A 13,089-nucleotide genomic window follows, 5' to 3' on the forward strand; every position below is an offset into this window, starting at 1 on the left:
ACAAACATTTTGTATGTAGAACGGCTGGCCTCACCCTCCCTCCCCTCTTACTGGCCGTTGATAACACGCTGATAGAAAGCCACGCTGGCCCTCGGTGCAGGGAGACGTCACGCTTTGGTTTTAGCTGCCTCGCTCTTTGAGATCTGGTCCATCGTCTCTTCAGCCTGGTATTTTAAGCATTTTTGGTTTTTTAGGTTCCCGCATTTGCCTCCTTGAAAGAAATCCCACACACCTTTTTTTTTCTATAAAATCCAATTTTCAGAGACAAATAAACTACATTAGGATTTGGATCTCCATAGTCTCAGTGGGCATACCCTCGCTTTTCTGTTAACAATTAATTTTCTGATAAAGGAGTAGCAGAAGAAAAATAGTGTTCTGCTCCACTGTTGCTAATATGTGAAAAATAATTAAAACTCATAAATAACCATAAAATAATTTGCCTTTCACGATAACATCTTTAAATGGGTAGCGTCTTAGCAACTTAAAAAGCTCATTAGACATCCTCTTGTGCATAAAGCCTGTTTCCTGGGGAATATTTCTGAACAAATTTTACTTTCGTAGAAAGACATCATTACTCAGTAACAATACGCAGGGTAACATCCTAATGGTGACCGTGGTTTTATCTCTGTAATTGCAGACGTATCAAGTGGATCTGAAGCCCAATGGGTCCGAAATCATGGTCACTAATGAAAACAAGCGCGAGTATATCGAGTACGTATATGCACTTACTGGCCTTCTATCAAATCGCACAGCATGTTATGGACATGTTTCCAACCCGCTGGTTCCTCTGGCATAGGCGAGCGGGAAGTTGAGTCACGGGGTGGGAAGTTTGACTCGGAACATGACTTCAGCGAGCTGCCGTGTCAGGGGCCCGTGGAAGGCGGGGGTGGACATCGTTGAGCACTGTGACGAAACTCTCCTGGAGCAGGTGGCTCTCTAGGCTGCAGTTGAGAATGGCAGAGACCGGTGGGGTAAAATTAGGAAGAACCAAAGATAAAACATTCATCTCTCTCCTGACTTGTTTCCATAATGAAAATGTAGGGAAATAGTGAACGTGGATAGGAAAACACAGCCCATGCAGACACAATAAATTGTTTCTGTTATTTGTAATTATCTGAACCCAATCTCAGCCTCGGCTCGTGAAACGATGTTGAACCCTTTGGAAGTCCAGGTATTAAGTGACCCTGGGGCATTTACACAAGGCAGAAAATCTTTCTCTGTTGGGTGTGTTACAATTTCCCATTTGGTACATGTGTACGACTCAAGTACACAATTCCAGGATCTTCCAAGGATTGCCAGATTGACCGTGCTAGCCCTGGAGTGGGGACAAGGTCAAGACAGCCATATCTGGTCTCCAGGCCCTGGTTTCTGCTCATCTTGCAGGTTCCAGCCTCAACTGAGCTCCTGGTTTGCATTCAGTGCTCTTTCTCAATCAGCTGGGCCCCCTCCTCTCTTCTCAACCTACTTGACCCAGAGGACTTAATTTGGGGAATTGGCCCAGGGTCTTGGCATCTTTTAGTGTAATCCACAGAGAAAAACCTTGGAGTGTTAGAGTCTTTGTCTTGAGACCCCAACAAAGCATGGACCAATGCGTAGCACGCTTCTTCTCCACTCACGAGCTAAAAGCTTGCAAACGAGAAGGAAGATCCTGCCCTTCTTACCTGTTCACACTAAGTGGCACACTTGTTCTGAACTTGGACAATCTCAGCAAGCAGACAACACTCTGGCAGACGCCATTGTCTTCACTCAGAAAGTACAGGCTTTGAATAGACTCTGAAACGGTCCCTCTGGTGACCAGGGTCGAAAGTCAGAGGATTCAGATATCAGGCTGTGTGTCGTATGTCATTCCTCGCAGTGAACTCTCTGAGGTTTCAGATTCGGTGGGAGTAGGGCTGGACAGAGCCTCAGCTACCTTCGCCGAGAAAAGGGTGATGGAAACCTGCACCTGCTCCCTGACACCTGCGTCCCCTGGGGCACGCAGAGGGCCATGGCGCTGCTGGCTGCAGCTCCATGGGCCTGGAAGGGCTGAGAGGTGGTGGGAGCAGGCTGGTCCTATGGGCCACAGTCACGGTGCCACCTCCTCGGTGAGAGCCGAGGACAATGTGACAAGGTCCTGGTGCTGCCCCACAACAAAACACCTTAGCAGGTCTCTAAAGTTGCTGCGCCTGGCAGCACATCCGGCTACAGCTGGACGTTACTGCGAGATGGTTTCAGTGAACGTGTCACATAAAAGAGTCTTACCATTAATCCTCCATATGGAAGCTTTCGTGTAAACCATTTTGCTGATAAACTTTATGTCATTGTTGAAATGAGGTGCACTGCATCCTAGAGTGAGACATCATTGGATAAAATATGTGTGCCGTACTCCCTTTAAAAATGTATGTACATATGCATACGTACGTAGGTGGGTGTGTGTATATGTGAGTTTATGTGTATACACCTGTTCTGCACATACACCTGTGCTTTCACACCTCATGACCTCTCCCCTCTTCTTCTTGTGGTCACATTTATAAAGCAACGCAGATAAACTGAGCCTTGCTGTAGGGAGTAGCGGGGACAAACCTAGCATTCTTCTCAAGTCCTCCGCGAGATTTGAGTTTTCTTCATGTGTTTCAGCTACTCTCGAAAGAACTCACAAGTCAGCAGTGTATGCTGCGGCCCCGCACCCCATTTTCCTTTGCTGTTGTAGGGGTTCCCCTCCTCTGCCTGAGGAGATGCACTCACAGCTCTGGAGAAAGAAGTGAGGACGAAGGTGCTTACATACTGTTCTGCTTTCTCCCACAGCTTAGTCATCCAGTGGAGGTTTGTGAACAGGGTCCAGAAGCAAATGAACGCCTTCTTGGAGGTAAGCCGTGCCTGCCAAGAAGTCTGCCTGTGCCTTGTTCCTGCTGGAGAGAGGGTGGCTTTCCTCCCCAGGGCAGCGGGGTGGGATGATCGCCCACTAAAAGATGGGCACGGGGTGGGGCACATGTGGAGAGGCCAGGACGGCGGAGCCCACGCCACCAGCCCGTCTCCAGGACAGGCGTGTGCAGCCACTACACGGCCCCCCTTTCATTCTGTTTGCTCACAGTTCTCTGCTTCTTATATCCCAGTCCCTGGTTTTTTAACGATCCCTGGCACGTCAGTGATGTGTGTATTTTGGGACGCACTGGCTCACCACACTGCGCCATACGTGAGCTTTTCGACCTGCCTGTCCACAGCAACCCGTATTTTCTTAGGGCTTGAACATTGCTCAAGTACCTCGGCCTCCTATATTCTACTCTTTTCAACACTTTTCCATTGTGACTAGGCTGTTCTTATTAGAATTCTAACTATGGCTACTATCAGTGCTGTATAAATCACAGTGAAGAATTTCTTTTCCTGGCTAACAAAAAAAAGTTTGTTTTTTTCTATAAAATTTCCCTCTTTCAAAGGAAGAGGTGTTTAGGGTAATTTTGTTTTTTCTTTTCTTTCAGGGATTCACAGAACTGCTTCCTATTGATTTGATTAAAATTTTTGATGAAAATGAGCTGGAGGTTTGTATTGTAAACACTTTGTGTAAAGTAGATTTCTTTAAGTTTCTCATTAATCCATAAATGATTTTTTAAAATTTATTGATTGATTCTTAGGAAGGGGGGAGAGAGAAAGAGAGACATCAGTTGGTTGTTCCACTCCTTTGTGCATTCCTTGGTTGATTCTTGTATGCATCCTGACCAGGGATCAAACCCTCAACTTTGGTGTATCGGGACAGCATTCTAACCAACCGAGCTACCCGGCCAGGGCTCAGTAATATTTGAATGTCCTTTGATCCATAATGCCCTGGGCAGAAAGCTTAGGTGAATTCGGCTACATGTCTGTTAAGGGGCTTGCTTGCCAATGGGCGAGTAAGGAAATATCAAAAGGAGTCAAGAAGTCACCTGCAGGTTCCTTGCCCCAGAGAGGACAATCTGGGACATGTGGGACAAGTAGAAGCCCACTGAACTGAGTGGGGCTTGTGGTCCATTGCCCTAGGTGAGGCAAATTGCTGCTCCTAGTAAAGTCAAGGTTCCACACCTGTTGGAGAGGCAGCACCCAGTTCCCAGGGCCCAGCTACACCTCCCCATGTCCACCCCGGCAGCCAAGTGCAGATTTGGCCAGGAGCTGGGTGTAAGCGTCTGCTGGGGCTGTCAGGTGTTTCCGTGAACTTGCAGTGGTCTGTCAAGTACAGAAGGCAACAGGAAGTTTAACCTCCAGTTGTTTCCACTTCTTTTGTTGAGGTAGATGAGAACGAGCCATTTAAAAAGCAAAGGAATCTCGCACCCTTTTATGTTGTCAGCCTGTGTCTGCTCAGATGCTGTTGAGGGGCTTCAGTTAGCCACCTGTCTGAGCCACATCTAAAGAGGCATTCCGTGTCTTCTATCATAGTATGGAAAGTTCAAGTCCATGAGATGTTACTGACCTCACCGGTTTCCCTAGCACGGTTTTGGCAGAGCCAGGCCTGGGGCTCCCATTTCCAGGCGTCTGGCTCAGCCCTCTTTCACTTGAGTCCCTCTGCAGGATGTCATGTTCGTCTGCCCACAGGAAGCCGTCCCCTGGGAGGGTTGGGTAGTAAGAGACACAGCCCTAGGCTGACTGCAAAGGCAGAGAACCAATGACTGCATTAGCACAGGTCGGCCTCCACCAGTCTCAAACAGATGGGCGATTTACCCTCTCCTGAGTCGGTCGGTCTGGGGAGCATGAGTTCTTGCTGTTGTAACACACTAATTCTTCCGTGGGTGGGGAGATTTCCAAATTTTGAGACAAATCACCTCTTGGAAATGGAAACAGCAGCATAATGAGGTGATGTACGTGGAGTGTAAGAAAATGGATGGGCTCTGCCCAGTGGAGGGGAGGGAGAAAGGTGATCCGTCTGGAGTTTTCGTTTCTGCTGTGCAGTGCTGTGGTCTGTGGTGGCAGGTGAAATTTGGAACATATTCCCCACGTTTGTTTTGATGAGTTAGTTGCCAGGTGACCACTTTGGAAGGTCAGCCTGCTGGCCCTGAGAAAGGCCACGTTTGGAGTGTGATTCCTTCAGCATTCCCTTTGTGCCCCATTCATTGACAGCAGGTCTCTCTCCTTTCTAGTTGCTGATGTGTGGCCTCGGCGACGTGGACGTGAACGACTGGAGACAACACACCATCTACAAGAACGGCTACTGCCCAAACCATCCTGTCATTCAGTGGTTCTGGAAGGTAAGGCAGGGCCTCCAGGCCCACACCCTGCGCCTCTCCCTGGGTCGGGCCTGAGGGCTCTGCTGCCCTCCCCACAGTCTGGCTTTAGTCCGGCTGCAGGGAGTGGGGCGGCTGGCCGAGAGAGGGGGCAAACTGGAGCGGAAAACAGCAACTCCACGGACGGCTGTCCTTCCTTACCCTCTGGGTTAAAACGGCTTCCGTTCTAGGAACCTGTTGAGTGGGGTGATTCTGAAAGGTGCGAAGTACCTGGATTTAAGAATTGGAATGTGTCCCCCAAAGTGTAAATAAGAACTAGGGGGTTTCTCAGGGCAAAACTGTGTTTAGGGCCTCACTTTTCCAAGATGCTGTTTTCAGTTAAAGTCATTTCCCCAATTTTTTTGTTGTTAATTCCAACACGTGTTTGGATCTTTTGTTATCTTCAGTGAAAGCTACCTACAATGAAATTTGATTTACTACTTAGGGTCAGTGTTTGCATTTAATTTAGCTCAGGAGAGAAGGGAAGTGAGGATGAATGGGTCCAAGAGAGAGACAGTAAACTGACTTTAAAAGAATAATTACAGGGGGAAAAAAGTTGACTGTTTGCTTTACAAAGATAAGAAATTTCACTTGTTTTACTTTCTAACATCCATTTTTAATAATATTTCAAGTGCCAGCACAAACAACCCTAAAAAGAAAAGAGCAGCACCTTCACAGCCTAGTCCAAGTCTCGCTCAGTTTTGATTTGGGTTTTTTTTTTTACAGCAGTTCAAGTAACATTATCAGTAAAGCCACCCCAACTCTTGTAATAACTCAGATATGTAACCTACGGGGATTATTTTCAAGGCCTATTCCTGCCTCTGTCTGTTTCTTTTTATGAAGTGGGGTTTTTTGTTTTTTTTTTTGAGAGTCTGTCTGTTGTCTGAATCCCGCCTCCTGACCTGGGTTCCCCCGGGGTGGCCACCTCCCACATCCTGTGTGTTTCTCATCGGCTCTCGGGGCCACTGGCGGTCTCGCACCCAGACACTCGAGCCTGGTGCCGGGCTCAAAGAGGTTGCTTTTTATGTCATTTATCTTGACTTATTGCAGAAGAACAAAGAGACACTGTGGTCCCTCGCTCTCTAAGACAGAGGCCAGTATTGTGGCGGCCACTAAAAAATAAAAATAAAGAAAGGACCATTTTCACAGTCAGCTGTCTAGTTTTGCGTGTAAATACGCTCAGTCCCGCCCGTCAGCATTCCATCAGCGTGTGCCAAGTGGCCTGTGGGGACCAATGCCTCTGCCTCCGTGTGCAGGCTGTGCTGCTGATGGACGCCGAGAAGCGTATCCGGTTACTGCAGTTTGTCACGGGGACGTCCCGGGTGCCTATGAATGGATTTGCTGAACTGTATGGTGAGCAGGATGCGGCCTCTCTCTCTCTCTCACTCTATTTTTGTGCTTGTTTTATTTTGTCCTTTTGGTCTACCTTCAAACACTAGATTTTGCAGAATCATCCATGTGATTATAAACTCAATGTTTTAAGGACTCCTCACCTCCAGGGAGCAGAGCTCTTCAATGCTTACTATGCTTACAATGTTTTTGTTTTGTTTTTTAAAATCACTCTACTCTTCATATTGAAGGTCACGTTTAATCCCCTCCCCCACCCCCCAAGTAGTTTTCAATCTAAACACCCCAGATTCAGTGGAAAGGCTGCACCAGCCCGCACTTTCATATGCTGTGGTGTCTGTCACACTCGGCCGGATTCCCTTCCAAAGGTGACATGGTGCCCTGGCTGGTGTAGCTCAGTGGATTGAGGGCGGGCCTGCAAACCAAAGAATCGCGGTTCAATTCCCAGTCAGGGCACATGCCGAGGTTGCAGGCCAGTTCCCAGCAGGGGACGCACGAGAGGCAACCATACATTGGTATTTCTCTCCCTCTCTCCTTCCCTTCCCCTCTAAAGATAAATAAATAAAGTCTTTAAAAATTTTTAAATAAAAATAAAAAACAAAGGTGCCGTGGTGTGTGTGTCGTGAGGTTGTGCAAACCTCTTGCTTCCCCCGGTGAACTGCAGCCCTAGACAGCGTCTTAGGGTCACACACTCACCCTGAGCGCTGTGAGCATTTACATTTCTTCTCTTCGTCTAGGTTCCAACGGTCCTCAGCTGTTTACAATAGAGCAATGGGGAAGCCCTGACAAACTGCCCAGAGCTCACACATGGTGAGTGACGCACCCCTGCCCACAAACCGTGGTTTATATACCTACCCGTGAATGCCACTGGGCGGGAGGCTTTGGAATAACGGTGTGCTCCTGCCTGCGAACAGTGCAGAGGCGGAAGTGTCAGTGTGGCAGATGGAACCGTAAAGTATACAGCAACACTCGCCAAGCTCCAGCCACGCTCCAGATGGGTCTGGTGTAGCTGGCATGTCCAGGGTTAAGCCCCGAGTACTGGGGGGGATTCCTCCTCCAAACCCCGTTCTCCCCTAATTACTCCAGGAAGCAGAGATTTTATTACTAACATCCACCACTCGTGGGCATGATGACAGCTCCCAAACTGGAAACAGATTGGGTTTTTACTCCACCTTGAAATCAGCATTTTAGAACTTGGGATAAAATTCCCTGTGGAAACATTGTTTTGAAAGAGCTTCCAAGGCCACCAGTAACCCATGAGTCTCTGGAACTTAGCACCCATCAGATGGCGGCCAGAGGAGGGGAGGCAGCCTGACCCAGGACCACAGCCGGGGGATTCAGGGTGGCCGGTGGCACCTCCAGGATGCAGGGCAAGGAGGTGTCTCTGGTTTCTCTGCAGAGTTAGGTATAAAAGTGGCACAGGGACGAACCTGGCCGCTCTCAGCGAGCGCTTGTTAATCTGAGCAGTGACGTCCCTTGCATTGGTTTTCCCCATAGGTTTGATTTCTTGCTCTTAGGGCGCAGGTGGAAGGGAGCCCTCTCGAGTACCAAGCATCCCCTGCAGGAGGGGAACAGAGTGCAGCTGGGAGAGTGTTCTCATGAACGTGTATTGGTAAAAAATTAGCTGTGAGGTGTTTTTCACTTCTGTTTGAGTCCCTGGCTGGCAAGAAAGTTTTCTGCTCTGCATACTGTACCATCCATGGGGCCCAATGGGATGCATGTATGATCGTGGTCCGTTAGTCCCTTGAAAGCAAACTGGCAGTGGGGGCTGTCAGAAGCAGCCATTGTCTGTGATTCTCTGCCCTTATTCTAGGGGGAGAATATTTTGGTAGTTTGGAGCTTTTATTCCAGATAATGCCAGAGTCAGCTGTCATTTTCTGGGCTGTGATAGCCCTTGTCGAAGGGGCAGCCGGCACTGTGCAGCCCCCCAGGACTGTGCGGACTGAAGGAGAACTCCCCAATTCCTAGTCCGACGAGGAGAGATAGGAGTGAGAACCACGTTACTGGGCACAGTCCTCGTCTGTGGGCCAGGTACTCGAATCTCTCGGGCAGCCTTGTGGTACACGGTGAGCATTGCCACGGGCCAAGAGCAAGCTCACCCAGGGTCACACGGGTCACAGATGCCCAGGATGTGACCTCAAGTCTGCCAGAATCAGAATCTGCACCCAACCACAACACTCATCTATAGCACATGTCTACACAGCCCACTTTCATTTTGGACCCTCCAAAGACAGCCAGATAACTGAGTGTTCTGCCTGTGTCCCTCTGTGATGCCAAGGACAGACACCGCACTGCTGCACTGTCCTGCTGTTGCGGCGTCCAGTGCTTCAGCCTCTGATAAGCCCAGATCGGCCCTCTGAATGCAGTGGGTCCCCACCTTGTTTGCACGTTGGAACCACCAAGAATGTTTAAATATGTAGGTAGATAGATAGATAGACAGATCGATCCCACCCCCAGAAATTTGGCAGTTGCTGGTCTGCCAGGTGGCCCGGGCCATGGGATTGTCAGAGCCCCAGGTGGGTCCGGAGGACAGCGAGGGTTTAACAATCCCTGCTCTCCCTCAGGAAGGATGGAGGCTTGCCCGCCAGAGAAGGGCAGCCTAGCCAGCTCTTCCCAGGCCCTCTCCTTGGTGTGTCCTAGGAATAAAGCCACCAAAGAGGTTTCCCAGTGATGGTGTCCCCAGAATCCCAGAATGGCTGCCACCTGACCAGGCAGAGGGTTCACTGTAAGCCACCCTGGCTGGCCGGGCGGGCCTTGCTGCTGAGTGGCCCTGGATCCGACTGTCGCAGAGGAAATGCACTTTGCCGGCTGCTCACAGCAACTGCTCCACAGTCAGATTCTGCCATATGGTTGTCACTGTCTTCCGTGTTCCGTGAGAGTGTAAAACACACAGTTACGCTTCAGAATGCTAACCCGACTCACGAGGAAGGCGAGGGCTGGGGGGGGTCTGGTTCTCCCTGGTACCTTCCGTAGATCTCTCAGAGGTAATCATTGCATGTCTGATCTTTAAAGAGCTTCATTTCATTGTCCTGTCAAAGGTCGTTGATTGGATATTTAAAATTACACTTTCCTGAGAACCGCACACCTACCGGCTCTGGGTTGTCAGCTCTAACAGTAACTTCATTTGCCCACACATCCAGACACAGAAGCCCACCGAACATAATGGGGTTGTGCAGTTCGTCAGGGGTGGGCCAGACTGACCCCTGCCCCCGACCTCAGAGCTAATAATGTAGCTAACCACTCTTATGAGTATTTATGTGTATTAGCTCATATCGCCCCAGCAATTACAAGAAGGGTCAGATTAGAGGGAAAAGTGGTCATGGACCCTCGAGAATGCATCTCCAGACCCCCCCCCCACCCCCCACCCCAGGGATTGTGGGATCTGGACTGAAATACCAGCTTAAAATTAACCCTGAAGAGGCTTAACCTCGGTGCAACCGCCTTCCATGGACGGCTCTTCCAAGTGCCTCCGGCCAGAGTGGAATTCTCTCTTTATACCTGGTGTCAACAATAGAAATAAAGAAAAACGTGGAACCTAAAGTTAAAAAAACTCCTTTTAAACTTACTCTTTTAGGATTCCTGGGTTTCTGAGAACTCCGCTTTGAGAAGCAGTGGTATCCTCCGCTTCTTTAGTGTGTAGTGACCGAAAAAGCCCGAGAGCCTGGTGTGTCTCATTAAACATTTTAGGGGTTGTTGGAGAGCCCGGGAAGGGCGTGTGTTTGTTTCCCTCTGCTGCGAGCAGTCAGTAGCTTTTCAAACTTGAACTTGTGAGTCAGGGCTGGGAGTGCAGCACAGACGTGCCCAGGGCTGGGCTTCAGAGGCAGCGGGAGGACTGTATTCCAGCATGCTGTGTAGCCTTGGGCAGGTTGCCTAACCTCTCTGTGCCTCAAATAGGGTTGAAGCATTACGTAGCTTGGAGGGCAATTGCCAGGACTCCCCAGGGAAATGACCGAAAGATCCATCCCCCTGCCGATGGCACAGGGTGACTACTCCCTGAGCGTCCGCTCTTACTAAATCATCCCAGCTGTGGCTAGGCTGTGTGGCCGTCTCCGTGGCAGGTGCCCATCAGCTGTCCACCCCCACAGGCAGGACCCCTGTGACTGGGGGCTCTCGGGGAATGCTGGGCGCACGGTGACTGTGGCCGGCATCTCGGTGTCCTTGCTGTGCACCGGGACATTGTCTGCATGTTCCGATTTGACCCAGCACCCTCCAAGCATTTTCACAGACAAGCAGACAGACTCAGAGGGGCGGTGACTTGCAGGTCACACAGCTGGCAAGTAGCTGAGCTAATTTTTCTGAAAGCCTCAAGACCACCAGGGCGGTTTGGGGCACCCCAGGCGACGCCTGTGGGTCAGTGGGGGCTTTCGAATGATGCAGCTCTTCACGCCACATGTCTATTACTTGCCTGACTTCAGTTGGTGGAGGGAGCTACGCATGGGTTTTGGGGCCACAGGCATCCCGCTTCTAGCCTTGAGTCTACCATGCCGCCAGGGGCGAGGGCTCAGGCACAGGGACTCGGCCTCTGTGCAGAGCAGAGAAAGCGTGACCCACCCCAGAGGCCTGTGATGGAAACCATGAGAGTGACTAAGTGGAAAAGCAGTTGGCTGGGGGTGCAATGCAGGACAAGTGAGACCACTAGGAAATGGCCCAGCCTCCGTTCACCCAGAGCTCCTAGTTCATATGTTCTTTCGTGTTTCTAGGGTCTGGAAATGTTGGGGTGTCTGTCAGCTCCTTGCCTTTGATGTCTCCCTCCCCAGCAGGAGCCACCTCTATCCAGAGTAGAGAGGTTTTATGGCCTATCAGAAAATCCTTTTCTCTCCTCTGTAGGCTCGATAGCCTACTTGGTGTGGACAGTGGCATCACCAAAATTTGTATTTGGATCATCAGAATTCAGTTAGAACATTTACATGCTCTTACTCCGCCACCAAACGCCCCCTTGGCCAAATCTCGGAAATGCTGTTCTGACTAACGGGTCATGAGCACGGCTTTTTACCTACGCCTCTGTTGCCGTTGCAGCTTTAATCGCCTTGACTTACCTCCATATGAAACCTTCGAAGATTTACGAGAGAAGCTTCTCATGGCTGTGGAAAATGCCCAAGGATTTGAGGGGGTGGATTAAGCGCTCCCCCCGCCCCACCTCGGGTGGTGGTCCGTCGAGCAGGCCCTGCTTGCATTCACGCATCTCCCGCCCGGGCTTTGCAGAGACCATGGCCGGGAGGGTCGCGCCCCGCCGCTCCTGGAGCAGAGCCTTCGCCCGCGACTTGCCCAAGCTCGGACGTGGGAAGCCAGGCCCACGCCCCGTTTCTGCATTTTCCACCGCAAATTACCAACCGGTTGATGTGTACACTAATTACATTTCAGGAGGACTTTATTTATGTCGTGCCTCTGTAAGGAGAGCCCTCAATAAACATTTTACATACTTTATAACGACCATGAACGGAATCAATCACTCGGCAGGTATAGTATTACAACTCATGTTTACTTTTTGAAAATGATTTAGACCGATTTTCCGATTTCATTTCACTGCAATTAAAGATGTGTCCTGTACTTGGAAAAGTGAGCATTTTTTTAAAATTTGAATTTCATACCAGGTTTGATGTCCGTGACATTTTTATTTTTGAAGGACTTTGACACCCCTACCCCTCAACTTTATTAGACTTGGAAGACTGATTTTTGTCCAAAAACCTTCTTACAGACTTTGAGAGCATTTAAAATATAACATTAGGCATAATGATCATTTTTTTCCATGCTCGGAATGAAAACAAACTGGATATTAGGGTGTGTGGGGGGTTTTTTGTACAAATTTAGCATAATAACTACAGGCTGGGAGAATTGTACCATAGCCTGACAATTTCATGTTGACTTGAAGGAATCACATTGTTATTTAGAAGTGCTTACATGTGCTCCCGCGCACGTGAGACAGAGTTGACCGATCATTTCTCATCAGAGAGATTTCTTAACCCTTCCCGAGGCTGTACAGTCCTTCGTTTATTATATTTTCCTCTTTGCTGTCTGTAGTAGAGACCTTTGTTTGAGTGGAACTCGGCGCTGCTTGATTTGCAGCTGTGGAAACCGGATCTGTCTGGTCTCCTGTTCGTACACGTTCGCTGATGGTAGCTAAGTAACCCACGTATGTCCTGACCACACCGGTTCCTGAGGCTCTTCACGTACGACATGGAGGTCACGCCTGGTTTGGCTCATGTTTTCTCTTATCCTGGACAGTAAATGTGATTATTTCTCCCCCCGCACACATCTTTCTGGGGAAATATCTATCCACAGGGAATCTGACCGCTGGTATATGAAACCTGGCTGAAAGAAAGCTGAGCTAACGAACCTGTCCTCACTGATTGCTTTGCGATTTCTGCTCAAAGATGCATTTAAGACACACTTGATCTGTCCACTTTGTTCCCTGGGACCAGCTGCCTGCCTCCTTCCACGCCGTGTGCTGCCTGATCATGTGTGTTCTGTGCTGGAGGAAAGTGGGAAGACTGGTCTGAGCCTCCGCACTCAGGCTGTTCCACTGGGCAGGGGTCAGGCA

The 13,089-nt window shown here is 49.5% G+C and overlaps 1 protein-coding gene across 9 annotated transcripts in view; it reads left to right on the forward strand.

The window, feature by feature from the left end:
- The window catches only part of NEDD4L (NEDD4 like E3 ubiquitin protein ligase), a 289,828-nt gene extending 277,567 nt beyond the window's left edge, over positions 1-12,261 (forward strand). For all 9 annotated transcript variants that reach the window (XM_037034990.1, XM_037034997.1, XM_037035015.1 and 6 more), the window contains 7 exons: positions 638-711; positions 2,785-2,845; positions 3,456-3,515; positions 5,082-5,189; positions 6,461-6,557; positions 7,289-7,361; positions 11,568-12,261. In XM_037034990.1, coding sequence (XP_036890885.1) covers positions 638-711; positions 2,785-2,845; positions 3,456-3,515; positions 5,082-5,189; positions 6,461-6,557; positions 7,289-7,361; positions 11,568-11,670 — 576 coding nt within the window. In that variant the 3' untranslated portion in view covers positions 11,671-12,261. The remainder of the gene's footprint in view (positions 1-637; positions 712-2,784; positions 2,846-3,455; positions 3,516-5,081; positions 5,190-6,460; positions 6,558-7,288; positions 7,362-11,567) is intronic.
- The last annotated feature ends 828 nt before the right edge of the window (positions 12,262-13,089 follow it).

The sequence above is a fragment of the Sturnira hondurensis genome, unplaced genomic scaffold, assembly GCF_014824575.4.
Source record: "Sturnira hondurensis isolate 20B ecotype Veracruz unplaced genomic scaffold, ASM1482457v3 Scaffold0001872, whole genome shotgun sequence".
Classification (NCBI taxonomy): Eukaryota; Metazoa; Chordata; class Mammalia; order Chiroptera; family Phyllostomidae; genus Sturnira; species Sturnira hondurensis.